Source organism: Otolemur garnettii, unplaced genomic scaffold (genome assembly GCF_000181295.1).
Source record: "Otolemur garnettii isolate 467f Iridium unplaced genomic scaffold, OtoGar3 scaffold00018, whole genome shotgun sequence".
Classification (NCBI taxonomy): Eukaryota; Metazoa; Chordata; class Mammalia; order Primates; family Galagidae; genus Otolemur; species Otolemur garnettii.
In genome coordinates, this window is record NW_003852413.1 from 24,248,555 (window position 1) to 24,274,781 (window position 26,227).

The 26,227-nt window shown below is 52.1% G+C and overlaps 1 protein-coding gene across 1 annotated transcript; it reads right to left on the reverse strand.

The window, feature by feature from the left end:
- ERBB2 (erb-b2 receptor tyrosine kinase 2) lies at window positions 1–25,743 on the reverse strand. Its single transcript, XM_003786414.3, has 27 exons — window positions 25,388–25,743; window positions 18,409–18,560; window positions 17,297–17,510; window positions 16,379–16,513; window positions 15,953–16,021; window positions 15,657–15,772; window positions 15,380–15,521; window positions 14,131–14,250; window positions 13,696–13,822; window positions 11,378–11,451; window positions 11,201–11,291; window positions 10,783–10,982; window positions 10,280–10,412; window positions 10,106–10,196; window positions 9,020–9,180; window positions 6,573–6,620; window positions 4,604–4,742; window positions 4,401–4,523; window positions 3,987–4,085; window positions 3,579–3,764; window positions 3,322–3,477; window positions 3,128–3,203; window positions 2,713–2,859; window positions 1,888–1,985; window positions 1,531–1,719; window positions 1,009–1,264; window positions 1–879 (listed from the first exon to the last, which is right to left on the reverse strand). Exons 1-27 carry the CDS (start codon window positions 25,458–25,460, stop codon window positions 524–526), a joined length of 3,771 nt encoding a protein of 1,256 aa, XP_003786462.1. The 5' UTR covers window positions 25,461–25,743; the 3' UTR covers window positions 1–523.
- Window positions 25,744–26,227: the final 484 nt, after the last annotated feature.

A 26,227-nucleotide genomic window follows, 5' to 3' on the forward strand; every position in this document is an offset into this window, starting at 1 on the left:
CCCACTCTCCCTGGGTCTTTATTTTATCTTTTAAAAAACAACAAAGTAAAAACAAAACAAAAAAGCACTCTGTACAAGGATTGGCTCTGGATGCTACTGCTGCTCCCTTGCTCCTGGGGGGTAGCAGAAGGTCTCAAGGCCAGTGTCTGAATGGGTTGCTCTTGTTCTTAGATATTCCTTTGGGGCCTCTTCCCTTCCTAGGCCAGCTTCCCCAGATCCTTAAGTACTGAGGATCTGGAAGTAAAGTGCTAGGCTGGGCTGCTGCTTCTGGTGAGGCAACTATGGCTGTGGCATCCATTGGACCCTGGAGTCTGGTGGCACAGGTCTCCCCAGTGCTGCCCCTCTTCCAACCACTCTGGGCCCCTCTCAGCCACTGGGTAGCTCAAGCAGAAAAGAAAGTTCCTTAGGACAGGTTCCTGGTATGGCAAGCTCCCCTGGATATGTTCGGAGGTCCCTCCCCCACCTTGTGGTGATGGGCTGGAAGTCAGGCACATCAGGGCCTCAAGGGACATGGCCATCTGGTTCATACTGGCACATCCAGGCCCAGGTACTCAGGGTTCTCTGCCGTAGGGGTCCCTTCAAAGGTGCTGGGTGGAGACCCCCGCACTGATGGGTCCTGGTCCCAATAATAGAGGTTGTCAAAGGCTGGACTGAAGGGAGGAGGAGGGTGGGGCTGAGGGGCAGCCCCTCCCCTGGGTGCCAAGTACTCAGGGTTCTCCACAGCACCCCCAAAGGCAAAAACGTCTTTGACAACCCCATTCTTCCCAGGAGAGAGAGTCTTGGGCCTTTCCAACGTAGCACCAGCAGGTCGGGCAGGAGGCATGGGGCCTTCCAGGGACAGGGGAGGCTGTTGCCGAACATCTGGCTGGTTCACATATTCTGAAAGGGCAAGAGAAGAGGACTTGTTAGGGAAAGGAACCCAGGTGCCTACTGCCCCTACAAGGGACCCTGTGCTGAGGTCCACAGCTTCCCCCACCCAGTCTCTCAGCTTGAGCCTAGATTCCATACCAGGCTGGGAGCTGCAGGTCAGAGGGGCAACATAGCCGTCAGTTTCAGGGGGCAGGGGTAATGTAGGATCCTCACTGTACCGCTGTAGAGGGCTGGGGTCATGTAGAGGGAGGCTTTGCAGCCCCTTGGCTGCCCCCATTCCCAGGTCACCATCAAACACATCGGAGCCAGCCCCTTCTGAGGGGGCCAGTGGAGACCTGGGGGGCTCCCCTTCAGAGGGCTCCAGCCCCAGTGTCAGGTCACCACCACCACCACTCTACGGACAAGAGAGAAAGGCATGGATCTGAGATGGGGACTCTGGGAGGTGACAGGGTCACAGGTGAAAAACAGGTTATCTCCAGGGTATGACACAGTCAACATGGACAGACTGGGGTTATAAGGGTTGAAAGGCAGTAGGAATCCTTAGGGACAATAGGATCTGAGAGATGATGGTTGAGGAACATCAGAGAAAAGGACCCTAGTCCATTGAGGTGGGGGAAGGTGAACAAACACAGCTACCACAGTGTGACCGAGGGCACTGACCCTGGTGGATGAGCTGCGATGCCTGTGGTGAGCTGTGCCCCCAGCACCTGGGGCAGGGTCTGGGCAGAAAAAGCCCTGCTGGGGTACCAGATACTCTTCAGCATCCACCAGGTCCCCCATGTCATCATCCTCCAGCAGTGAGCGGTAGAAGGTGCTATCCAAGGGGCTGGCTGGGCCCAAGTCCTCATTCTGGGAAGGAGGAAGACACAGGGTGGCAGCCCCTCCTCAGCCCATGTGCAGCTACCCAGGCAAGGCTCACAGAGGGTGAGAGGCTGCCACCCAGGGTTATCTCCCTTTCCCAGCCTGCGGGAAGGTGCTCTTAGTCATAGACAGGGATACAGCACAAAGGCCCAGTACCTGTATAACTACAAAACGCTGAGGATCCCTGGCCATACGGGAAAATTCGGCCACCAACTCCCGAAACCTTGGCCGACATTCAGAGTCAATCATCCAACCTGGGGCAGGAAGGAGATCAGCATCCTAGTCCCAGGTCCAGCCTCTGTGCTCACTGCCTCTCTGCCTCCCACTCTCTCTCCAGCCTGGTCTAAACAACCCCAAAGGACAGCCCAAAGCCCACCAGGTGCTAGAGAAGCAGTACCAGACTCAGGTCTTAAGCCAGAACCTTTGGGCATCTCTACTAGTTTCCCCCTTTGAATTTTGCATCTAAATCTCTCTCTAACTGTCCCTCTAGAGACCTCTGGACTTCTATTACTGTAGAAGAGATAGGGGGTGCTTTGAACCTCCTTTAATTTTTATTCTATTTTATTTTATTTTTTTAGACAGTCTCACTTTGTTACCTTGGTAGAGTGCCATGGCATTATAGCTCACAGCAACCTCAAACTCTTAGGCTCAAAAGATCCTCTTGCCTCAGCCTCCCAAGTAGCTGGGACTATAGGTGCTGGCCACAGTGCCTGGCTATTTTTGGAGACAGTGTCTTACTCTATCTTAGAGTTTTGCTCTATCTTGAACTCATGAGCTCAGGCAATCCACAGGCCTCAGCCTCCCAGAGTGCTAGGATTACAGGCGTAAGCCACCGTGCCTGGGCCTAGAGACACCTTTAAAGATACCAGGGCTCCTAGGTCCACATACATCCTGCTCTTGATTCTCTTCCTTCCCCTATGGCCCCTTCACCCAGCACCTCCCAGCCCTCCTCTGAGAAGCCAGCACAGCTCAGCCACACACATTTGACCATGATCATGTAGACATCGATGGTGCAGATTGGGGGCTGGGGCAGCCGCTCCCCCTTCTCCAACAGGTCAGGGATCTCCCGGGCTGGGATCCCATCGTAAGGTTTGGCCCCAAAAGTCATCAGCTCCCACACTGTCACACCTAAGGCAGAGACAGGGGTCAAGGGAGCTCTAGTGGGCAGGAGCCTGGCACCATGGCAAGAGGAGGGAGATATGAGGCCAAGAGACAGGATCTATCAACCCAGTCTCCCCAGTGCCAGGGAAGTGCATGAACCCTGCAGAGTGGGACAAAGAGGCAGCCTCTTCCCTCCCACATGCTAAAGTGGCCCCATAATTCTCCCTATCACAGCTCTCATCCTTCCACCAGCATCCCCCAGGGCCACTGTTCCTTTCCACTCCCCTTCACATACCATAGCTCCACACATCACTCTGGTGGGTGAACCGCCGGCGAAGAATGGACTCCAATGCCATCCACTTGATGGGTACCTGGGAGAGCAGAGGAAGACGTCCTCCAATTGGGTGTGGTAGGGGAAATAGCCATTCTCAGAGTTCTCCCAGGGGCCCCACCCCCTTCACCCCACCTCACCCTGCTCCCTTGTCTGACCTTGCCCCCATCAGCATGATACTCTGTCTCATCAATGTCCAGCAGGCGAGCCAGCCCGAAGTCTGTAATCTTGACATGGTTGGGACTCTTGACCAGCACGTTCCGTGCAGCCAGGTCCCTGTGCACAAGCCGCACATCCTCCAGGTAGCTCATCCCCTAGAACAGCAGGCACCGGTGTGGACCCCATCCTAGCCCCATGTGGAGGCAGGAATTTGGTCCCAAGGGATCTGTAGGGCCCAGGCCCTCTGAGTATGTACCTTGGCGATCTGTACACACCAGTTGAGCAGGTCCTGAGAGCCCAGGCGCCCTCGGTGTTCCCGAACATGGTCTAGGAGGCAGCCATAGGGCATAAGCTGTGTCACCAGCTGCACTGTGGATGTCAGGCAGATGCCCAGGAGGCGGGAGACATATGGCGAGCCCACACCAGCCATCACGTATGCTTCCTGGGGATAAGGCTTCACTGAGAAGCTACAAGGGACCACAAACGCCCAACCACCATGCACCCTGCCTTGAGGGGCCACCACAACCATCACAACCACAAAGGTTAAGAGCCCAGGTTTAGGGAATCACATCTTTCCAAACCCCAGAAAAGAGAGCCCAGAACCCCAGCCTGCAGCTGCAGGGTCCTTCCTGTACTCCCGGCAGGACAGGGTGGAGGAGCTTACGTCCAAGATTTCTTTGTTGGCTTTGGGGGATGTGTTTTCCCTCAACACTTTGATGGCCACTGGGATTTTCACATTCTCCCCATCAGGGATCCAGATGCCCTGGGCAGAAAGAGGAAGAGGTGAGCGGAGAAGAGTGTGGGTCAGATCCAACCTGCCTGCCAGGATCTGTACTGTACCTGTACTGTACCTGTACTGTACCTGTCACTCTTTGTACTCTGAACATCCTTCCCCCAACTCCAGGCCTGCCCGCCTCCCTCTGCCCTTGTTCCTGCCTCTGTAACTGCCCTCTCCCAAACAGCACTGCCCCCAGCCCTTGTCCCTCCCTTGTCCCTTAGGAACTCCTGACCATAGCCCTCCAGGCACTCTACCCCACCCTCTGGGACCTCCCACCAAAGGAAAAGCCTGTACCCTGACCTTGTAGACTGTGCCAAACGCTCCAGATCCAAGCACCTTCACCTTCCTTAGTTCTGTCTCTTTCAGAATCCGCATCTGAGCCTGGTTGGGCATCGCTCCACTTGGTGTCAGCGGCTCCACCAGCTGGGGTGAGGGAGTGGAGGGTCAGTGCTGGGTGCCACTGTAGACCCTAGGCAGGCTGGGAGGCCTTCACACCACCTCACCTCTGTTTCCTGCAACAGCCTCCGCATCGTGTACTTCCGGATTTTCTGCTGCCTTCGCTTAATTAGGATCCCAGCGACCAGCCCCAAGAGCACGACCAGCAGAGTGCCCACCACGGCAGGGATGATGTACGGCAGAGGGCTGGGGGCGGGAGTTAGAGTCAGAGATTGGAGGCCAGGCCGGGGTAGAAGAGACAAAGGGGGCCCATGGGCAGACACAAAGGTCCTTGGTATTGGGAAAGGGAAGCTAGAAGGGTGCCCCACAGCTCTGACCCTCTCTTTCCTACTTGACAACTTGCCTTGGCTCCCCTCTGCCTCCACAATAAAGTCCAAACTTCTTGCAGTCATTTTAAAGCCCTCTCTATCCACATCTCCAAATTCTCTCTGCTCTTGCCCGTGGCTCTAGCTCAAGGCTCTAAAACTTCATGGTGTAAAAATCACCAAAGAGCTTATTAATACAAATGCTCTTTCAACTTCCATTGGGGCTATGTCTATGGCTTAGGATAAACCAGTGTAAGTTGAAAATAGTATCAATCGAAAATGTATTTAGACACCTAACCTACCTTAAGTGTGCTCAGAACATTTAAACTGCCAACAGCCTACAGTTGGGCAGAATCATCTAACACAACACCTGTTTTATAATAAAGTGTTGGGCATCTCCTGTAATTTACTGACTACTGTACTGAAGGTGAAAAAGAATGGTTGTACAGGTACTTAAAGTATAATTTCTAGTGAATACATATTGCTTTCACACCATTGTAAAGCTGAAAAATCATAAGTAAAGTGATTATAAATTGGAGACTGTCTGTACAGTTCTGGAGCCCTACGCCCAGAGATTCTGACTGCTGCATGGGGTGGGGCCCAGGAATGTACACCAAATGATTCTGATGTTCTAGCCAAATGTTTCACCCCTAGGTCATGATTTTCCATACTTCCTAGCCTTTGCACGTGCTAGTCCTTCTCCTGGACTACAATTTCTCCATGGAGTCTTCTTTTCAGACTCACCTCATCTTGGGATAGATGGAGCTCTGATCATTGACCTGATATTCTTGTCATCCTGTCCCCTCTGCAACCTGCCCCCTTGCTTAGCACAGGGCTTAGCACACAGTAAACCTCTAATTCATGTTTGCTTTTTTGTTTTTTCAAAGACAGAGTCTCACTCTTTTGCCTGGGCTAGAGGGCAGTGACATCATTATAGCTCACTGCAACCTCAAACTCCTGGTCTAGCAATCCTCAAGTACCTCTGCCTCCAAAGTGCTAGGATTACAGGCATGAGCCACAGCCTCTGGCCTGCATGCTTGTTTTATGGACGATTGCCTAGGTCAGACTCCAGTCTGATTTTCTCCCCTTCCAGAAGCTCCCCTCTGCTCGGACAATCAAGTCCAATGCCATGGCCTGGTGGTCTGGGCCTATGCCCTGCAGATCTAGCCCTGACCTGACTCCAACTTGACCCCTTTCCCCCCACCTCTGGGCTTACTCAACAGCCTACCACACCAGAACTCTTGAACACATCCTAGATTTTCCTGACACCTCCCACAATGCCAGCTTGCTCCCCAGTGCTTTCCACCTCAATGCAAGTGAAATACCTGCCTCCCTTTTAAGGCCTGGCTCAAATTCCACCTCCTTGAAGCCCCTGCCATCCCGTTAAGAATTCATGGTTCCCTCCTCCATGCTGCATTTTTCTCAATCTACCTTGAGTTCCAAAGAATCAAACTTTGCCTGTGTCCCTCACAAGGTATCAGGCTGCTCCAGCGTGGGGAAGTACTGGCTGTCTTAGCCATTTTTTCCCTGCAGCCCCCCAAGCATCCTGAGTAGGTCTGTGTCCACTTATAGAAGCAAACTGAAAGGAGGATCCACAGTGGGAAGGGATGTGTGTCATGTCAGGAGACCCCACCCCACCATAGCAGTGACCACACAGGGTCCAGTGGTACAGTGAAGGACAATGGGGGGACATCCCAGGGACCAGGCCAACCTGGCTCTCTGCTCAGCGGGGCAGCCCTTGTCATCCAGGTCCACGCAGCTGCAAGAGAAATAGTTTCATCAACAACTCTGGGAACCACCCTCCTGGGCTCAATCCAGCCTCCCTTCCTCCCTCCCCCCAGAGGTGGGTGTGGCTGGGTTATTATGCCCATTTGACAAAGGCAGAAACTGGGCTCAAGTTCCCCAGTGCTCTTTCTACCAACCCCACCAAGGGGTATCTTCTCCAGCCTGGAAACCTGTATCCCCTATACCTTGGGGATGGGTGGGAAGGGGGGCACCAGAAGAGCATCATTTCCAAAAGCTCAGCCCTTCCCTCCATACCCCAGCACAACTTCTCTGAGGCAGTCTGGCCACACCTATTAAATAATGGCTATGATCCAGCAGTTCCACTCTCAATATATACCCTAAAAATGCCAACACCTGCACACTCAGGGACAGGCACAAGGATGCTCACTAGTACATGGAGCTCAACTGTTTCCTTTTTTGTGGGAAAAAAGGAAACAAGCTCCTTGAAATAGGGACAGGAGTAAACTGCATTCATGCTACAGAGAGAGCAGTTTAAAGAAAGGAGATAAAACCATACATACTTACAAGAAAAGATGCACCAAGTGGAAGAAGAAAGCAAAGTACCAAACAATATATAGAGACAGTATGGTCTCATTTACATTAAAAAATGCACATACACAAAAATATCTGATTATACATTAAGTGGAACTATATAAAATGGCTGTTTCATGGTTTGGGTCCCACCTGTCACCCAAGCCAGAATGTTTTGGCCTAATCATAGCTCATTGTAACCTTAACCTTCTAGGCTCAAGTGATCCTCCCAGCTCAGCCTCCCAAAGTACTGGGATACAGGCATGTGCCACCACACCCAGCCTGAAGTTGCTGTTTCTTGACCATTTTTGACTTAGACTAACAGCAATCTTATATGACTCAGCCTAATATAAATGCAGTATATATGTGTAGGTATGGAGAGAAAGGCCTGGAAGAATGCACTCTCCAAAATTAATGGGAGGGGAAAGATTGGGTGGGCAGGGAAAGGCGGCAAAAAGATATGTTTTCTTTGAACATTTATACTTATATGTTGCTGAAAATGTTTATCACAATATTGTACTCATATGTTTCCTGTGTCAAAACAACTAAATGAGAACAATTAAAATAAGTCAGATCACTGTGTTGGAAAAAGGGAAAACACTGCAAGATTCCGTTAAGTGATAAAAAGCAATTTCCAAACATATGTATGGCCTATGATCCCATTTTAGTAAAAAGAAATATATGTTAGGAGGTGCACAGATAGAAACAACTAGAGAATAATATATATTAACATATATAGTTTATATATGAAAAATAATATGTTAGAATGTGCACAGATTAAAAACAATTGGATAATATATAATATTAGCATACTTATTTTTACATAATAATATATAGAGGTGTCAAGAAATGTATGACTTTTTTTTTTTGAGACAGTCTCACTCTGTTGTCCCAGGCTAGAGAGCCATGGCATCATCATGGCTCACAGCAATCTCAAACTCTTGGGTTCAAGTGATCCTCCTGCCTCAGCCTCCCAACTAGCTGGAATTATAGGCAAGCATCACCAGGCCCAGCTAATTTTTCTATTTTTAGTAAAGACGGTCTCACTCTTGGTCAAGCTGTTCTCAAACTCCTGAGCTCAAGCAATGTTCTTGCCTGAGTCTCCCAGAATTACAAGCATGAGCTACCACACCCAGCCATGTGTATGCATTTTAAGAAAGGAAAAAGCTGTATTCAAATTCTAATACTCAGGCAGTGGTTCACGCCTATAATCCTAGCACTCTGGAAGGCCAAGTTGGGTGGATTGCTTAAGCTCAGGAGTTCAAGACCAGCTTGAGCGAAGAGCGAGATTCTGTTTCTTTCTTGATTTTTTTCTTAAGCGATAAAATTAAAAAAAAAAAAAAAATTGACTCTGCGCCTGTGAGTCAAGCGGCTAAGGCGCCAGCCACATACACCTGAGCTGGTGGGTTCGAATCCAGCCCAGGCCCACCAAACAATGACGGCTGCAACGAAAAAATAGCCGGGCATTGTGGCGGGCGCCTGTAGTCCCAGCTACTTGGGAGGCTGAGGCAGGAGAATTGCTTGAGCCCAGGAGTTGGAGGTTGTTGTGAGCTGTGATGCCACGGCACTCTACCCAGGGGGACAGCTTGAGGCTCTGTCTCAAAAAATAAAATAAAATAAAATAAAATAACTGAAGAGAAATTTTCCAAATTGTTAATAATAGGGATAAAACTGTTGGTGACGTTAATTTATATTTTATGTTTTAATTAAAAAATTTGACAACATGTGTTACTTTTGTGATCAGAAAAAAAGATAAGAAAAAGGTCGCATGGTCACCCTTTACAATAACAGCCTTCCTAAAAGGGAAGCTCTCCTTTGTGTAGAAAAGGCTCCCAGACTCACGAGTGTGTGCAGTTGATGGGGCACAGCTGGCATGTGCCCTCCTCATCTGGAAACTTCCAGATGGGCATATAGGAGAGGTCAGGTTTCACACCGCTGGGGCAGCGAGCCACACAGTAGGGAGAGTCCTTGTAGTGGGCACAGGCCACACACTGGTCAGCCTCCTGCATGGGGAGAATAGGTTTGTGGGGGACTGGCGCTAAGACCAACAGGGATCAGGAGTTTGGGTCCCCTTCATGCTTCCCACAGCCACCTAGCAGCAATTTCATCCTGCTCCTGGGATAAACACCCTGACTACTCTTCACCCAGTCTCTGGGGACCGTCCCACAGGGGCCCTCCTTCAAGCCTGGTCCCAGGTGGGGGCCTCAGATGAAGAACTGGAGGTGCCCAGAGAGTGAACTAAGTTATTTAAGGTGTAACAGCGAGTAACAACAACTACTTGGCAGAAGGCCCTTTCAGTGCTTAGGCACTGTACCTAACCCCGTTTCACTTCATTCTCAACATACCCCAGTGAAGTAGGTGTTATTACCATATTCATTTTAAGGATATGAAAACTAGGGCGATGCCTGTGGCTCAGTGAGTAGGGTGCTGGCCCCATATACCGAGAGTGGCGGGTTCGAACCCAGCCTCGGCCAAACTGCAACAAAAAAATAGCCGGGGGTTGCAGCAGGTGCCTGTAGTCCCAGCTACTCGAGAGGCTGAGGCAAGAGAATCACCTAAGCCCAAGAGCTGGAGGTTGCTTTGAGCTATGACGCCACAGCACTCTACCGAGGGCAACAAACTGAAACTCTGACTTTAAAAAAAGAATAAGAAAACCAAGTTTGGAAATAGGGCCTGAATTTGAATCCAGGTAGTCCAACGCCTGAGCTGGCAGGTCTAACCATCTTAGCACAGCCACAGGCAGGAACACAGGCCTCCTGGGACTTTTCACAGTCTGAAGGAACACAGTGCCTAAGCACTGAAAGGCCCCCAGCTCCCTGCTTTTTCCACCCTCCTCTAGCACACCCTGTAACTTCTCCCCATCCTGGTAGATCCCTGGCAGTCCCCCATCCTTCCCTCAACCCAGCTCAGAGCCCACCAGCACCTCACCGATCCAAAGCAGGTCACTGAGCCATTCTGGGGCTGACACTCGGGATGGCATGGTAGACAGTGCCTGCCATCCACATACTCCCTGGGAAGCCTGAGAGAAGGGACAGTGTTGAGCGAGTCTGGAAGGAGCCCTTGTGCACCCCTCCAGCCACCCAGCTCCTCTACCCTGCATACCCCTGCAGTACTCGGCATTCCTCCACGCACTCCTGGCCCCGAAGGAACTGGCTGCAGTTGACACACTGGGTGGGTCCTGGACCCCAGCAGTGCCCATGGGCACATAGTGAGTAGCAGCCTAGGTTCTCACCTACTGCAGTGAGGAGGAGAAGACCAGAAGGGACTCTTAGGGGAGACCCCAGATCAAAGTGAACTAGGGGAAAGAGCTGGGAGCATGGCTCTGGGATGGAAGGGTATGCACCACCCCCTGTGTATATTGGCCAGTGCAGAGAGAGGGACAGTTCTGAGACTCCAGCAACAGAGAGGGGAAGGAAAGGCTACCAAGGCAGTATGGAAGGACCCAGCTAGAAGCCACACCAACAGGCCAAGCCAGACAGAGTTCAATCAAGATCAGTACACCAGAAACAGGCAGTCTGCACAAGTCCAGGAAAGCTGCTGCCAGGGCCTTGGGCATGCCAGTGTCTGGCAGCTGGGGGCATGTGGCACCAGGCTCCCTGACTTACCACACTCGTTCTCTGGCCGGTTGGCTGTGTGGAGCAGAGCCTGGTGCGGGTTCCGGAAAAGCTGGTCCCAGGGCACCGTGTGGACGAAGCAAAGGCGGGCGTTTCGGTGGATGAGAACCAGCCCGCTGCCCAGCTCCCGTAGCGAGCGCAGCCCCAGCCAGCTGATGCCCAGCCCTTGCAGGGTCAGTGAGTAGGCACCACTATGGGAAGAAGGGTGCTCAGCTACAGGGGGGCACCTTACTACTCACCCCTTCCCTGTCACCAAGGGCTGCCTGCTCCTTTCTCCTGTCCCCAGTACATTCTGCAAGTTCTCATGGAAAGATTACTGCTTTGTCCCTGGGGAACAGCAATATGCCCCTATGCCCAAAGCCTCTTACAGGGACTCTCCCCTCTCGGGCCCCCTCTCCCCTCTACTCACTCATGGAGAACTCGTCCCCGGATTACTTGAAGGTTCTGGAAAACACTGAGGTCAGGCAGACTGTCTGGCCATGCTGAGATGTATAGGTAACCTGCAGGTAGAGGGTGAGATTGGGTACAGGGAAAGGGCAATGACCCCCAGCCCCTGTGGAGCAGGATTCAGAGAGGCAGGGCTCACCTGTGATCTCCTCCAGACTCTCAAACACTCGGAGCTGCTCTGGCTGGAGGGGGGCAATGTTGGAGGCTGGGTCCCTAGAAGAATCAGAAGAGTGAGCAGGGCCATGAAGGGAGTGGGCACCCCCAAGACCAGGAGCTGTCACCCCACCTCCCAGCCCACCATTAATGCCTTCGATTAAACCCTTTGCTGATCAGGCCCGGCTGTTCCCATTCTGAAAGTCAAAGCCCAGACCTTGTTTGGCAGGATCTACAGAAACAGTCTTTCTATCCCTTTGATCCAGAAATCTTACTTCTAGGAATGTGGCCTACAGAGACACTGGCTTCTGTTCCCATTCCCATGTGCAGGGCAGAACTGTTTGTAAGATGGAAAACTGAAAATGAGGCCGGGCATGGTGGCTCATGCCTGTAATCCCAGCACTCTGGGAGGCTGAGGCGGGTGGATTGCTTGAGCTCATGAATTCGAGACCAGCCTGAGCAAAAGCAAGACCCTGTCTCTACTAAAAATAGAAAAACTGAGGCAAGAGGACCACTTGAGCCTGAGTTGGAGGTTGCTGTGAGCTGTGACGCGACGGTACTCTACCCAGGGTGACAGCTTGAAACTTGGTCTCAAAAAACAAAAAAGAAAAGAAAAAGAAAAAAAAGAAAACTGAAAATGACCTAAATGCTAAATGTCCATCAGGAAATAGGAGAGCTGGGCAGCCCCTGTGGCTCAAAGGAGTAGGGTGCCGGCCCCATATGCCGGAGGTGGCAGGTTCAAACCCAGCCCCAGTCAGAAACTGCAAAATAAATAAATAAATATTAAAAAAAAAAAAAAAAAGAAAAAAGAAAAGAAAGGAAGAAATGGGTGAGCTGGTAAAACCCTGTTCTATCCAGACCGTACAATAAAAACTAACATAGGAGTGCTTAGTATCTGCCAGGCAGGTACTGTTCAAAAAGTGTTACAAATATTAACTCATTCAAGTTTTAGTACTACCTTATGAGGTAGGGACTTTTCTTGCCCCCATTTACAGAGGAAGAAATTGAGGCACAACAGGAAGGTCATGTGTCTAGTAAGTGGTAGAACCAAGTTTCAAACCCAGGCAGTCTGGCTCTCAAGTCTGGGTTTTTAGCTGCCTTGCTTTGCTGCCACCTGCCCCACAGCTGTTGAAAGAATAAGGTAGCTGGACTAGCTCTCCAAAGCAAGGGCAGAGAGTTCCCGACACACGTGTACGTGAACCAATCTCTCCAGCAAAACAATTACAACTGTATTGTGTGTGTCTACATATGTATAAATGGTATAAATGGACACACACAGACTTACCAGTGGTATCTTCCGGAAAGGGGAATAGAAGTAAAGGAAGTGTAAAAGAGAATCTTCTTTCTTTAATGTGTTTTTTTTTTTTTTTTTTTTTTTCGGAGACAGAACCTCAAGCTGGGGCTGGGGTTGCCTTGGATAGAGTGTCCTGGCATCACAGCTCACAGCAACCTCCAACTCCTGGGCTCAAGCAAGCCTCCTGCCTCTGCCTCCCACACAGCAACCTCCAACTCCTGAGCTTTAAGTGATTCTCATGCCTCAGCCTCCCAAGCCAGGACTACAGGTGCCCACCACAACACTCATCTATTTTTTGGTTGTAGATGTCATTGTTGTTTGGCAGACCCGGGCTGGATTTGAACCTGCCAACTCTGGTGTTTGTGGCTGGTGCCTTAGCTGATTGAGCTTCAGGTGTGGAGCCTATTCATTCACCTATTGATGTACACTTGAGTTATTTCTAATTTGGGGCTATTATGAATAAAGTTTCTGTGAACTCAGAGGGGCCCAGGGTTCAGTCGGCAAGGGCGCCGGCCACATACACCTAGGGTAGTGGATTCCAACCTGGCCCAAGTTTGCTAAGCAACAATGACAACTGCAACCAAAAAAAATAGCCAGGTGTTGTGGTGGGTGCCTGTAGTCCCAGCTACTTGGGAGGCTGAGGCAAGAGAATTGCTTAAGCCCAAGAGTTGGAAGTTGCCGTGAGCTGTGATGCTACAGCACTCAATTCAGGGTGACAGCTTGAGACTCTGTCTCAAGGAAAAAAAAAAAGTTTCTGTGAACTGACAGGGAATTTTACTTTATCAAGATGGTTTGCCCTCCACAAGTTCATGTTCAAGGATAACTTATCATTTATAAAAATAATGCCCCCCCCCCAAGTTCCTGCTCCCTCTGGTCTCCCACCACCTACTTTTACATTCCTGGCCTCCCCCATCTGTCTCCCACTATCCCCCAGAGATGCTGCCACATCTGGGTCCTCGGGAATCTGTGTCTGTCCTGACACTGCCTCAGGCCACTGTGCCCACTCTTACCCATCAAAACTCTCCAGCAGAAATGCTAGGCTCCCAAAGATCTTCTTGCAGCCAGCAAACTCCTGGATGTTGGCGCTGGTGACAGCCCTCACCTCCCGCAGGTGCTCCATGCCCAGACCATAGCACACTGTGGGAATTGGGGGGCAGGTGGTGAGGGGCCATCTCAGCCATCTAGTGGGACTGGTCTGCAGCCACATGGGCACCAAGGTCCTGTCTGCAGTCCCTGCCCGGAGTCACAGCCCCCCACCACCACCACACTGACAGGAGATATGGGGAAACTTTTAGGACTGGGCAGGGCCAGGGGCAAAGACAGTGGCAGAAAAGGACTGGGTGCCAAGATGGTGTGAGAACAAAGTGAGACAGGGTGGGCTGGGCCAGGCTGGCTGTGCGGAGGAACAGGAAGTTCAGCTGGCCCAGGGAGCGGTGTGTGGGCACCTCGGGCACAGGGCTTGCTGCACTTCTCACAACGCTGTGTTCCATCCTCGGCTGTCACCTCTTGGTTGTGCAGAGGGCAGACCAGGGTGCAGGATCCTACATCCGTAGACAGGTAATTGTCTGAGGAGATAAGGATCATGTAACCATGTACCACAGCCCTTCATGTGCCACCATGAGCAGAGTCACCGTGCCCAGGGATAGTAAGAATAAAATTAATCAATACTTAGGAGCCCTTACTATGTGTCTGAGCACTTGATATTCATATGCACCTTACAACAATCGTGTGTGATCAGCACTGTTGGATTTCCATTTTGCAAAAAGGGAAACCAAAACACAGAGTTATATAAATTATTCAAAGTCATTGTGCTAGTAAATAGAAGAACCCAAATAGTCTGGTGTCTTCTCGCCTACCACAAGAAGGTACAGCCCCGACCCGAAGGCCCCCTCCTATTTCCGTGAGAAAAGGAAAGGGAATCCCCAGGTCTAAGCTCAGTCTTGAAATCCCCATCAGTAAACAGGGGAGCTGTTAAATATAACCCTGACCTATCCAAACCACAGTATATAAACCAATATTTAGGAGCACTCAGGATATACGGGGCACTGTTCTAAAAGCTACACTAATATTAACTCATTCGAATTTCATATGAAGTTGAGATTATTCTTCCCCCCATTATACAAATGAGGAAACTGAGGCACAGCAAGGGGAAGGCCACAAAACTACTAAGTGGTAGAGCCAGGTTTCAAACCCAGGCAGTCTGGGCTCTTAGCTGCCTCTCCCTGCTGCCACCTGCTCCATAGCTTTTGAAAGAAAAAGGCTAGGCTCGGCGCCCATAGCTCAGTGAGTAGGGCGCCGGCCACATACACCAAGGCTGGCGGGTTCAAGCCTGGCCCGGGCCTGCTAAACAACAATGACAATTGCAACCTAAAAATAGCCGGGCGTTGTGGGGTGCACCTGTAGCCCCAGCTACTCAGGAGGCAGAGGCAAGAGAATCACTTAAGCCCAAGAGTTGAGGTTGCTGTGAATTGTGACGTCACAGCACTCTACAGCGACAAAGTGAGACTCTGTCTCAAAAAAAAAAAAGAAAGAAAGAAAGAAAGAAAGAAAGAAAGAAAGAAAAAGGCTGCTCCACACGAACTGCCATGACGGTTCCCCAAAGCAAGGGGCAGAAAGTATTCACAATACGCTGTTATTTGCATAAATCAGTCACCCAGCAAAATGATGAAAATTGTGCTTCTCTGTGGTACTCACAGGGACAGGCAGTCACACAGCTGGCACCAAATGTATAACGGCCCTCAGGGTTGGGCATGGACTCGAAGGTGTCTGTGTTATAGGTGACCAGGGCTGGGCAATGCAGCTCACAGATGCCACTGTGGTTGAAGTGGAGGCAGGCCTGAGGGGACAGGCAGCTGGTTATCACTGAACTGCTTTCCCCTCGTATGCCAGGGGCAACAGGGCAGTACCAGGCAGGGTGCCCACCCTCCCCTCCAAGGGTGGGGCCCAGCAAGCACAGGGCAGAGGCACGTACCAGGCAGTCAGAGTGCTTGGGGCCCGTGCAGCCGGCAGCACACTGCTCATGGCAGCAGTCAGTGGGCAGCCGGCCCTTGCAGCGGGCACAGCCACTGGCACAAACGGTGCGTGTCACTGTTGGACAAAGGACAGGAAGAGGGTTGAGCAGCAGCCAGCACCAGATCCTCACCAGCACCACCTTCTAGGGAGATCTGCCCCAGGGACGACCCCTCAGGCCTGTTATCCTGCCCCTCCCACGTCACCTGTGTTCCACCCTGCCCCAGTACCCCGACTCTAGGCCTCCCTGAAACTCACAGGTCTGACAGTCCTCAAAACTTTCTCCCCAGCAGTGGGAGGCTTTACAAGCTGGAGAACAGGGGTTGCCTGTGGAGACAACCAGAGAGAGGCAGTGACGGAGATGTCCGACAGCCAGAGGACGGGTTAAGAATGGGGAGAGACACAAACAGCAACAGAGGCCACGTGACAGAAAGCACAGTGAGGGAGGGACCCAGACAGGAAAGGAGGGCACCAAAACTGGAGACATGACCTAGAAGCGGAGGGAGAGGGGACATTGAACCACAGAGACAAAGAGATGCAGAGGGATGGCAGGAGGGACTGAGAGAGAAGTGATGTGGCAGTGTCTGAGGCAGGGGCAGCCAGGGCAGGAGGTGTAAGTCAGGAGTTGGGGTCAGGTGGTCTGTCTGAGAGAAGTGGCTGCAGGCAGGGAAGAGTGGGGCTTACAGGCCCTCGAACGGGTGCTGTCTATCTGCATGGCAGCCAGCTGGTTATTCTTGTGGAAGATGTCCTCCCATAAAACCGTGTCCTGGTGGCAGAGCTGGGGGTTCCGCTGGATCAAGACCCCTCCTTTCAGGATCTCTGTGGGGTGGGCAGTAATGAGGGAAGCCTCTCCCCATCTAGCACCTCTGTCCTCCCTTGGGGCCCCCTTGCTTTCTAAAAGCGGAGCAGGTCTTTTAACCAAACCCCAGGAACCCCTGGGAGGAGAGAAGATATCTCCAGCATCTTCTAGCCCTTTGTCCCACCCCCAACGCATACACATGAATACAGTGAGACCCAGGGAAGACCCACTGTATCCACATCAAGGTCCGGATGTCCATGTGAACACGAGCTTTCGCCTTCCCTCTCTCTTCTACCCTGTGTGCACACTGCTTAGTGGGTAAAAGGGAGACTGTGGGGTCTGAAACCCAGGCCCACCGCTAACTAGCTATATAATCTCTGTCACTTATCCTCAGCAAGCCTCAGTTTTCTCATCTGTAAAATGAGAATGACACTGATGCTTCCCTTGTGGGACAATAGCATGACTGAGATGGAGTTGCGCATACAAAGCCCCGGCACCCAGAGTTAGGGACACTGTCAGCTCCAGGGCTGCCACATACAGTTACACAGGTGGCTCACTGCACACTTGTACTCAGCCAAGTGGGAGCAAAACCCCAACCTGCATTCCAATGATTAAATTATACATGCTGATACAAGCTGCAACTTCCCAGGAAGAGGGGAAATCTTTTCTAATCTTCTCAGGACATCTTCCCCGGTTCTGTCTGTGTCCGCCCACAGGGGATACCATTTCTAATTTACACAAAGCCTCCCCATAGCTAGCAGTGGCCCTGGTCAGCTCTGAATAACCAAGATGGTGAAGGCCACCTGTGAGGCTTCTTAGCTGTAGCTCTCGCAGCCCTTCTGGGGAGGCCCCTGTGGCAGGGGTGGCATTGTCCAGCAGGTCTCCATTGTCAAGCACGGCCAGGGCATAGCTGTCCTCAAAGAGCTGGGTGCCTCGCACAATCCTCAGCCTCTGCAGCGGGATCTGCCTCACTCGGTTGTGAGCAATGAGCACATAGCCCTGCACCTCCTGGATGTCCTGGGAGGGAACAGAGCAGGGCGAGGCTGAGGCAGGCTGGGGCCCTAGAACGCAACCATCCCTCAAGGCCTCCTTGGGACCTTCCGGTGCTTGGGGATCTTGGGGGATCTCAAGCAAGGCCCCCAGCCAGTAAGCAGCCTGCTCCCTCATACATAAAATGGACATCAAGGCCGCTCCCCACCTTGCCTCACCAGATTCTTGTATGATCAAGAAAGATAATGGTGGGGGAGCGTTTTAGATTGTGAGTTAGTGCCCCACCCTCCCTGCATCTCAGTTTCTTCATCTGTAAAAGGAAAAGCCTGGACGAGATGACATCTGCAGTTTAACAGAACAAGCAACACACACGTGGCCCCACTCCAGCACCCAGGACACACCCCAGCAGGCTGGTTTTCACTCTCTGCTGCTAATAACCTTTTCACAGAAACTCCTTTTTTAATCTTCACAATGGGTGTCCTGGGATGCCTACTGCTTCCAAGATCCAGACAGGGAAACTGAGATTCAGTGAAGCTAAGGGTCTAGATCACATTCATATGACTCATCAGTGGTAGAAGTGGACCAGCAACCCACATCTCCCACATAGGCAGGACAGAGATAGTGGCTGGGGCAGTGGAACAGGGGGAAGTGATGGTGCTGGTAAGAGAGAGTGCAAAATTTAGCAGAAACACAGATGCATCCCATCCAGAGATGTCCATGGCCAGCCACATGATAGAGAGAGAGTTGACTGACTTTATAGTAGATCACCGGATGGGGGTTAGACATCAGAAAGGACTTTCTGGTCAAGGAAACACAGCAAAAGAGGAAATATAGGGAAGGGGCACCTTCTTCTACCACCCACCCATAATCAGAGGGCTCAGCCCAGATGGAGGCAAGGCTTCACTAGGTCAACCATGGGCCTCACCTGCAGAAAGGAGAGGCTGGCATTGGCGGGCAGGTAGGTGAGTTCCAGGTTACCCTGCACCACCTGACAGCCCTGGTAGAGGTGGCGGAGCATGTCCAGGTGGGTCTCAGGACTGGCTGGGAGTCGCAGCTTCATGTCTGTGCCGGTGCACACTGGCAAGAGGGAGAGGCTGGATCAGGGGACATTGCCCAGTGACATTCTCTCACCTGGCCGCCCATCCCCACATACTCCCCAGAGTCATGCTGCCTCAGACAGGGAGAAAGCATGACTGAAGGACCCCTCCTGCCCCCTCCCTTGCTCCTGAAGAGTTAATAGCACAAGAAAGCTTGTGTGTTTGGGAAGAAGAGGGACATCAGAGGAGAGGCTCCTTCTGGCTGAGCCCACCCTGAGCATTCAATGGGGGACCCAGTGAGCCAGCCCTATGGAGCCTGCAGCCAACTCAGGGTGTTGACTGGCAAAGAAAGCCTCTCTTTGTCCCAAAGGCACAACTCAGGGCCAAGGGGTAAAAATCCCCCAAGAGAGGCGATGATGAATCATGGATACTCCGGATACCCCCTGCCCCTCTCCCAAGCAAACTTCGGGCATTCTCCCTATGCAATTCCAACACACCCACATGGCAACCTTCCGGCAATGAATACCACCCCCGTAGTGCCACCCATAAAGTGGGGAAGGAGTGTCAGCTGTAGCCATAGCTGGGGTATGGACGCCATCAGGGACCTGGTGCCTGCAGAGACCTCTGGAACTCCCCCATGCAGGGAAAAGGAACATCAGACTCCAGTTGTGGGCATTCGGACTCTGGCTGCAGAGCCTGAGTCAGGGAGATGCGTGCTCCAAAGGTTTATGCCCTGGCACCCTCACCATCTCCTCAGGGCAAGACTCCAGAACCAGCTGGCAGAATCTGTGCCATGAAACTCCTGCCACAAAGGCACTACGTCAGCCCTGTGGACCTGCCCAGCACCAGCCATCAGTCAAGGGGCATCAAGGTGAACTACCATACATGGCCCACCTGGACCCCAACTTAGTGTCCCTGGGACCACAAGTACCCACTACACCACAAATACTAGAGGGGTAAATTACCCCTGGTGAGAGGGCCTCTGGGTAGCAGCTAGTGCCACGTTTGCCAGCAGGGGGGAGATTACAGTGCCCAGTTGAACTTGTTTTTCTGCTCTGGTAAGAAGATGAATCACCTGGTGTGTCTTGCCCAGGAGGTTGGGCTGGAGGGTGGGGGTGTGGAGGGCACCCTCAGATCCACAGACACACAGGTAGGTGCCTGAGCTGCTTGGCATTCCTGTCGGTCACTGCTCTACCTCCTACAGATTACATGCAATTCAGGGACAGTACAAAGACTGGCTCTGGGGTCTGACACCAGAGGCCCCGCTCTCCCAGAAACTTAGAGCCTCAAGTCAAATCCTAGGGGAGCATGAGATGCACTCCTTCCTCCAGAGAGCTGGGGCAAAGCAGGTAGGGCAAGCTTCCAGGTCCCACCAGCCTGAGCCAATGGCCTCAAACTGGTGGCTTCCCAGTGGCACCCACAGTGGTCTCTATTCCTGCCCCATGAGAAGATAAGAAAGGAAGCAAAGAGGGAGGAAGGGGAGAGCCCAGAAATAGAACTCCAGGGTCCATGTCCCAGCTGGGGGACAGTGGAAAGGGAGATTTCAGGCCTCCCCACTCCTCCACGCCTCAGCCCCTTGCACCCCCTCCCCCTGCAGCCTCCCAAGAGAAAGAGAAGCTGGGGGTGACAGGCCAGGCCCAAAATAACGCCCTGCTGCCAGGACCTCCCCCGCCTTGGGCTTCAGCTGCTTTATAGGCACAGCTGTCTCCAGGCCCAGACCCCAGGCCCTGGCCAAGCCCAGTATCCCTGCAGGGCTGGGGCAGGGGATGACTCCACCCCCTGTAGCTCTTTCCAAGGGACACCAGCTGGGGCAGCTAGGCAGTAGGAAAACAACAACAATGGGACCACAGTGCAGCCACCTTAACTGGGGCCCAAGCACCTATCCTGCATGCCCAGCAGGCGCTCTGGGGGGATCTTCACCACATCCTCCAAAGATTAGGTCTGCAACCTCCATTTTGCAAAGAAGGAAATGACCTGGACGGGGTTAAATTCTCCTAAGGTCATAAAGCTTGTGAATAGTACAGGCAGAATTTGAACTCAAGTCTGTCTGACTTTAGATCCCACATTCCTTCCACTTGGCCTAACTGCACACACACAAATACACCCCCACGCTCCATGCCAACATAAATACACGCTAACTCTCCTAACATTACAGACTCCAGGCAGGGCAAGGTGGCTGGGCTGAGAGGGAGGGTCAGAAAGGGTTGTAGCCCTGCCCCACTAGTTTGTTTACCTGATTTGTGGCTGATTTAAGTCCGATTAGGATTCTTAAAGTGTTTTGCAGACAGGTTGGTGAACTGGTGACCTAAGCCCAATTCCCAGGGAGCTGCAGGCTTGCTGGCGCATACCCCCACTTGGTGAGGTGACACCAAAACCGCCTTGATACCTCCCTCCCATCCCCATCTCCTCATAAGTATCCCCCCACCAGTCCTCACCATGTCTACCCCCACCCCCACTGATTTTCTTGGGAGTAGAAAGTGCTAATTCCACACCGGGGTGTCCTTTGTCTCCAGACCCCTCCCCCTAAGGAGCACCAACCTATAACTTTCCAAGGCAAAGGCAGTTTGTGGCAGAACCAGCCCAGAGCCAGTGCTGGGCCCATGGAGATGCCAGATCTAAGTATTTGCTGAATGAGTGAATGAATGAGTAAATGAATTAAATCCAGCCAAGCGTCTCCAAATCTGGCTTGGTGCCCATAGCTCAGCGGCTAGAGCGCTGGCCACATATGCAAGGGCTGGCAGATTCAAACCCAGCCTGGGCCAGCTAAAGGCAACAATAACAACTACAACAAAAAAGTAGCCAGGCATTGTGGCAGGTGCCTATAGTCCCAGCTACTTGGGAAGCTGAGGCAAGAGACTTACTTAAGCCCAAGAGTGTGAGGTTGCTATGAGCTGTGATGTTACAGCACTCTATGAGGGCAACATAATGAGACCCTGTCTCAAAAAAAAAAAAAAAAGTCTCCAAACCAAAGGGGACCAGTTGAGGTCATCCATCCCTCTGCTCAGAGCTGGTCATGGTCCTTCATGTCCCTCCTGCTGGACTTTGGTGGTCAGGGTTTGGCCCCTGCCCTGGGGGTTCTCTCAAATGAGTTCTCTCCTCCACACCAGACCGCAAGCCCAGCTGCTTCTCTTGCTCCTAGCAGAAAAGCTGAGCTGAAAAGCTGATACTTCCTCTGGTTCTCGTGAATACTCCCAGTAAAACTACCTGCAGCCCTAAAGCTCACCTCACCCAGACCCATGGGCCCAGAGCCCATTCCAGTGATGCCAGGATCCACCCACCACATACACCTGGCATATGAGACCTGGTATCAGACCAGGGCCTGGGCTCGGGGTCTTCAGACCAGAACCGTAGCTCACCTTCTCACTGTATGACCTTGAGCAAGACCTTAGACCTCCAGGGCAGAAGCTAATCAGATTCATCTCCATGCACAGGAGACCTATGACTAGTGGACAGGCAATGAATGTTTACTGGCCTAAATTTGGCTGCAACAACGCTTACTCACTCGGAGAAGGTATATGAGAGTTAAGTGAGATAATGAATCTTGAAGCAGTCTGTAAACATGACAAGGTTTTATAAACAGAGCTGGGACAACACAAACATTAGCTATAACAATTCTCCCACTCCTTGAAAGAGCACACATCCCTTGTCCCGACCTCAGTCTCTTCCCAGGGGTAGGGAGAATAGATGGCCTAACAAAAGATAAAAGGACAGCGCAGTGGCTCAGGCCTGTAATCCTGTCACTCTGGGAAGACAAGACAGGTGGATTGCTTAAGCTCAGGAGTTCAAGACCAGCCTGAGCAAGAGCAAGACCCCATCTCTAAAAATAGCTGGGTGTTGGGGCAGGTGCCTGTAGTCCCAGCTACTTGGGAGGCTGAAGCAAGAGGATCACATGGGCCCAAGAGTTTGAGGTTGCTGTGAGGTATCACACCATGGCACTCTACTGAGGGTGACAAAAAAGAAAAAAAAAAAATGAAGGTATCACTACAGAAAAGCTTTTCACAAGTGGAGGTCAGCAAGGAAGGATCTCTTGGCAGATCATTCCATCACCCAAGGGCAGGCACAACTACTCTGGACCCCAACCCAGCCAGCTAGCTCCAGCCCCACACTGAGCCCTCATCCTTCTACTCTAGCTGTCTCCCTCACCCATAGCCCTGTGTGTTACTAGTCTCCACCACTCCTGCCCTCAGGCTCCTGCCATGCTGGGAGGCCCCAAGAGGAAAGCAGACATGGGCTGGACAGGATGGACAAGGAGTCCACAGCCAGGAAGGGAGCTCAGGGCTGCTCAACTCAATACCACTTTCTGGAGCCCACATACATGTATGGGAAGGTCATTCACCTCTGCTCCCTCCCATCTGGCCACCTGTCTGCCCCTAAAGCTTTTTCAGTCCACCCCTGTTGGCAAGAATAAGATTTTGACCACCCCTTAATATCTCCTCATTAGACACCAAAAATGCTCTGGACATTATTGGATAGCTGGGAAGTTTTGGATAAGTTGCTTTATTTCTCTTAATTTTAATTTTCTCACCTGTGTAACTAATTCATAGGATAGTTCAGAGATGAAATCAAACTAGGGATAAAGGCTAGCATATAGGAATCACACTGTACCTTTTCTTAAAAGTTAAGGGCAAGAGAGGTTTAGGTGGCAGGAATAAGGATAATCCCAAACCAAGAGAAAATAAAGTGTTTTGTCTTGACTCTGAAATACATTGTATTTTTTCAATTGTTTTTTCTTGAATATTAAAATGAGTACTTTCCCTTAGTAAAAAGAGAGGAGGTTATTGGGAGAATCATACTGCAATTAAAATATGACTGAGCTCTGCAAAATTAAAAGGATGTGTTTGTTGCAATTCACAAAACCTCAACCTCTAAGAAAGGATCTCAGCAAAACACAGACCAGAGCTCTGGCCTTCTCCCAGTTCTCCCCTTCTCCCACATTCCCCCAGCCCTCAGCCCTGGGATCTAATCTGGGTGCTAGAGGCAGCTGAGGGGTGCACTGCCTTTTTAACCGTCTCCACCACCACACACAGAGCAGTGCAGGTTAAGGGGTAAAGACAGGAGGAGGCCCCAGTCCAGAGAACTACCCTCAGATCCCAGCTTTGCTGCAACTGCCCCTCCCTGCCTGTCCAACTCCCAGGTCACAAAGACGAGGGCAGCTGCTCTTCCCTATAGCCCAGTCTGGCCTCACCCTACTCATCAGAAGGTCAGAGGTGAAGATGCCCTCCTGGGAAACAGGGAGGGGAAGGATGGGCTCAGGGAAGAAAAGAGCCTTCCCCCTAGAAGCAGGTGTGGGGCCATCTCCCGCTGTTTACAGCAGATCTGACCCAGCACCTTGAGGGAGTTCCTGGAGAGGACAGAGTTCAGTCTGTGTCCCCAAGTCGGCAGGGAGATTGCTGTTTGGCAACACAAAGCCCAGACACACAGACCACACAACTCAGGAACACCCTCGCATAGTCACGCTGCATCATAAACACACACACACAGATGCCCCTCAGATAGCACAGCACTGACAAAGGGCCCCCGGGCAGGCAACACACAGGCAAGATGACACTCACCCCCTAGCCAGACTCCCTCCTTGAGCTATGGAGACCACCCACTACTCCCAGAACACTCATTTTGTCTTCCCTATAACCCCGTGATTCTGGGAGCACTGTGCCCCATCATTCCAAGTAGATTAATACAGTGATTTCAAATGTGTGGTTGGGGGGTGTTGCACTGCCCCAGGGTCCAATCTGTGCCCCTTACTGACTGGCTGCTACTCAACCTCCTTAAGCCCAGGTTTTGATCTGGAAATCAGGAATGCTAGTAGAACTTCTATTACAGGGTTGTTCTAGGATTAAAGGAGAATGCATGCAAAACACCACACATAGTACCTGGCAGAGTATACCTGGCACAGAGTACATGTCAGTTTTTATCACTATTGCAAACAGGTGGACAGATGGGTCAGGACACACATTGCCCCCACATCACCCTTCCTCACTCACACAAGAAGGAAAAGAAAAAAAAAAAAAAAACATGAAGGAAAGGGCAGCAGAACAACCCAGCCCTCTGTATACCCCTATCTGGCCTTATTTCCTTAGCTCCTTTCCCCTCCAACTGCTCAGAGACCCCCTCCCTTGAACTCTCCCTCTTTACATCCTCGGAAACCCACCACCAATCCTCCACGATTCACGGGCTCCAAAAGTCTCAAAGTACACAGTCCCCTAAGTGGCCCGACAGAAGTCTGTTCAAAACAAACGTCTCCCCCTGCCCCCGGGCCAGACCCCTGCGTAAGGCAAAGCCGCTGCAGCTCGCCGGCCATCCTCTTCTCCCCAGCTCTGGCAGGACAGGTTGCTCTCCCCACCTCCCCCCTCCACACCCGACCCGATCTGAAGCTGGAGAGACCAAACTCAAACGGCCGGAGGGGGGCGGGGAGGGGCGGGGGAGGGGCAGGGCAGAGGGGACCCCCGAGGAATCCAGCCCAGTCCAGTCCGGAGGCGGAGGCTGCCAACTGGAAAAGCTTTGAGAACCTTTGAGGGGCTCAAGAAGAGGGAAAACACACAGGCGCGCGCACGCTGTGCAATACACCCGTTAGGGGAAAACTTTCTGAACAATTCCAGAGAACTTTTTTGACAAGTTCCCGCAGCTCTCTCGGAGTCTGGAAAGCGCCAGTTTCTTGAATGGGCCATCTCGAGCTGATTCAGTGTAACTGCCCCCCTGCGCCACCTTCTTTGGCCCCCTCCTGCCTGAGGGCCCGGCTGCCCTGAGCGTCTGGACTGTCCGAAACTTCGAGGTGGCAGAGCTCGTCTCGACCCCTCTGTTCCCCGCCGGCCAGAAGACCCGGAGGCAGGGTCCCGCCGCTGCTCCATCCCCTCCCCACACCAGACCCACCTTGGGTGCCCGCGGCTGCGGGGGGCAGGAGGGCGAGGACCAGCCCCCAGCGGCACCAGGCCGCCAGCTCCATGGTGCTCACTGCGGCTCCGGCCCCATGGCTCCGGCTGGACCCGGCAGCGAGGGCGCCGGGCGCGGGGCGCCGCCAGGGGAGGGGGCTGGGCGCGCGGTACCAGAAAGGGTCCCCAGGGAAGGGGCGCGCGGCTGCCGGGGGGCAATCTCCTGGTCTCTGCGATCTCAGGGAGGAGAATCTCAGCTCCACAACTTCATTCTTATACTTCCTCACGCAGCCCTCCTCCTCCTCCTCCTCCTTCTCCTGTGATTGGGAGCAAGCGCGCTCGCAGCTCGCCCCCTCCAACTGCATTCCAACAAGTCTGGGAGTGGCAACTCCCAGCTTCACTTTCTCCCTCTCCGCGCAGGCCTGGGTGCGTCCCTCCCAGCTCCCGGACGCCTGGGTTGCCTGCAGCAGTTCTCACACATTTCCTTAAAAACAGAAGAGAGAGATTCTGCCCACTCCCTGGGGACAGAGAGGCCCACTCTCTAGGTTGCCGTTCTTAACTCCCCTTTAAAATCCCAGGTTTTATCTTAAACATTCCTGAGGAGTTTGCATCCTACTCCATCATATGTCTATTTCTTTTAAGATCAAATAATAGTTTCCCCACCACATCCTCAAGTAAAGTTGATAGTCAAGGAGGCCGGTGTGCTGTGTTTACTTCAGGGCTGCCAGGACTCCTCCTGCTATCTTCTCCCAAAAGCGTGATCGTCAGAAGGTGCACACATTTGGGAGGAGATAGTCACATTGCAAGACCCTCTATCTCAATCCTTCAAGTACATCCTTCT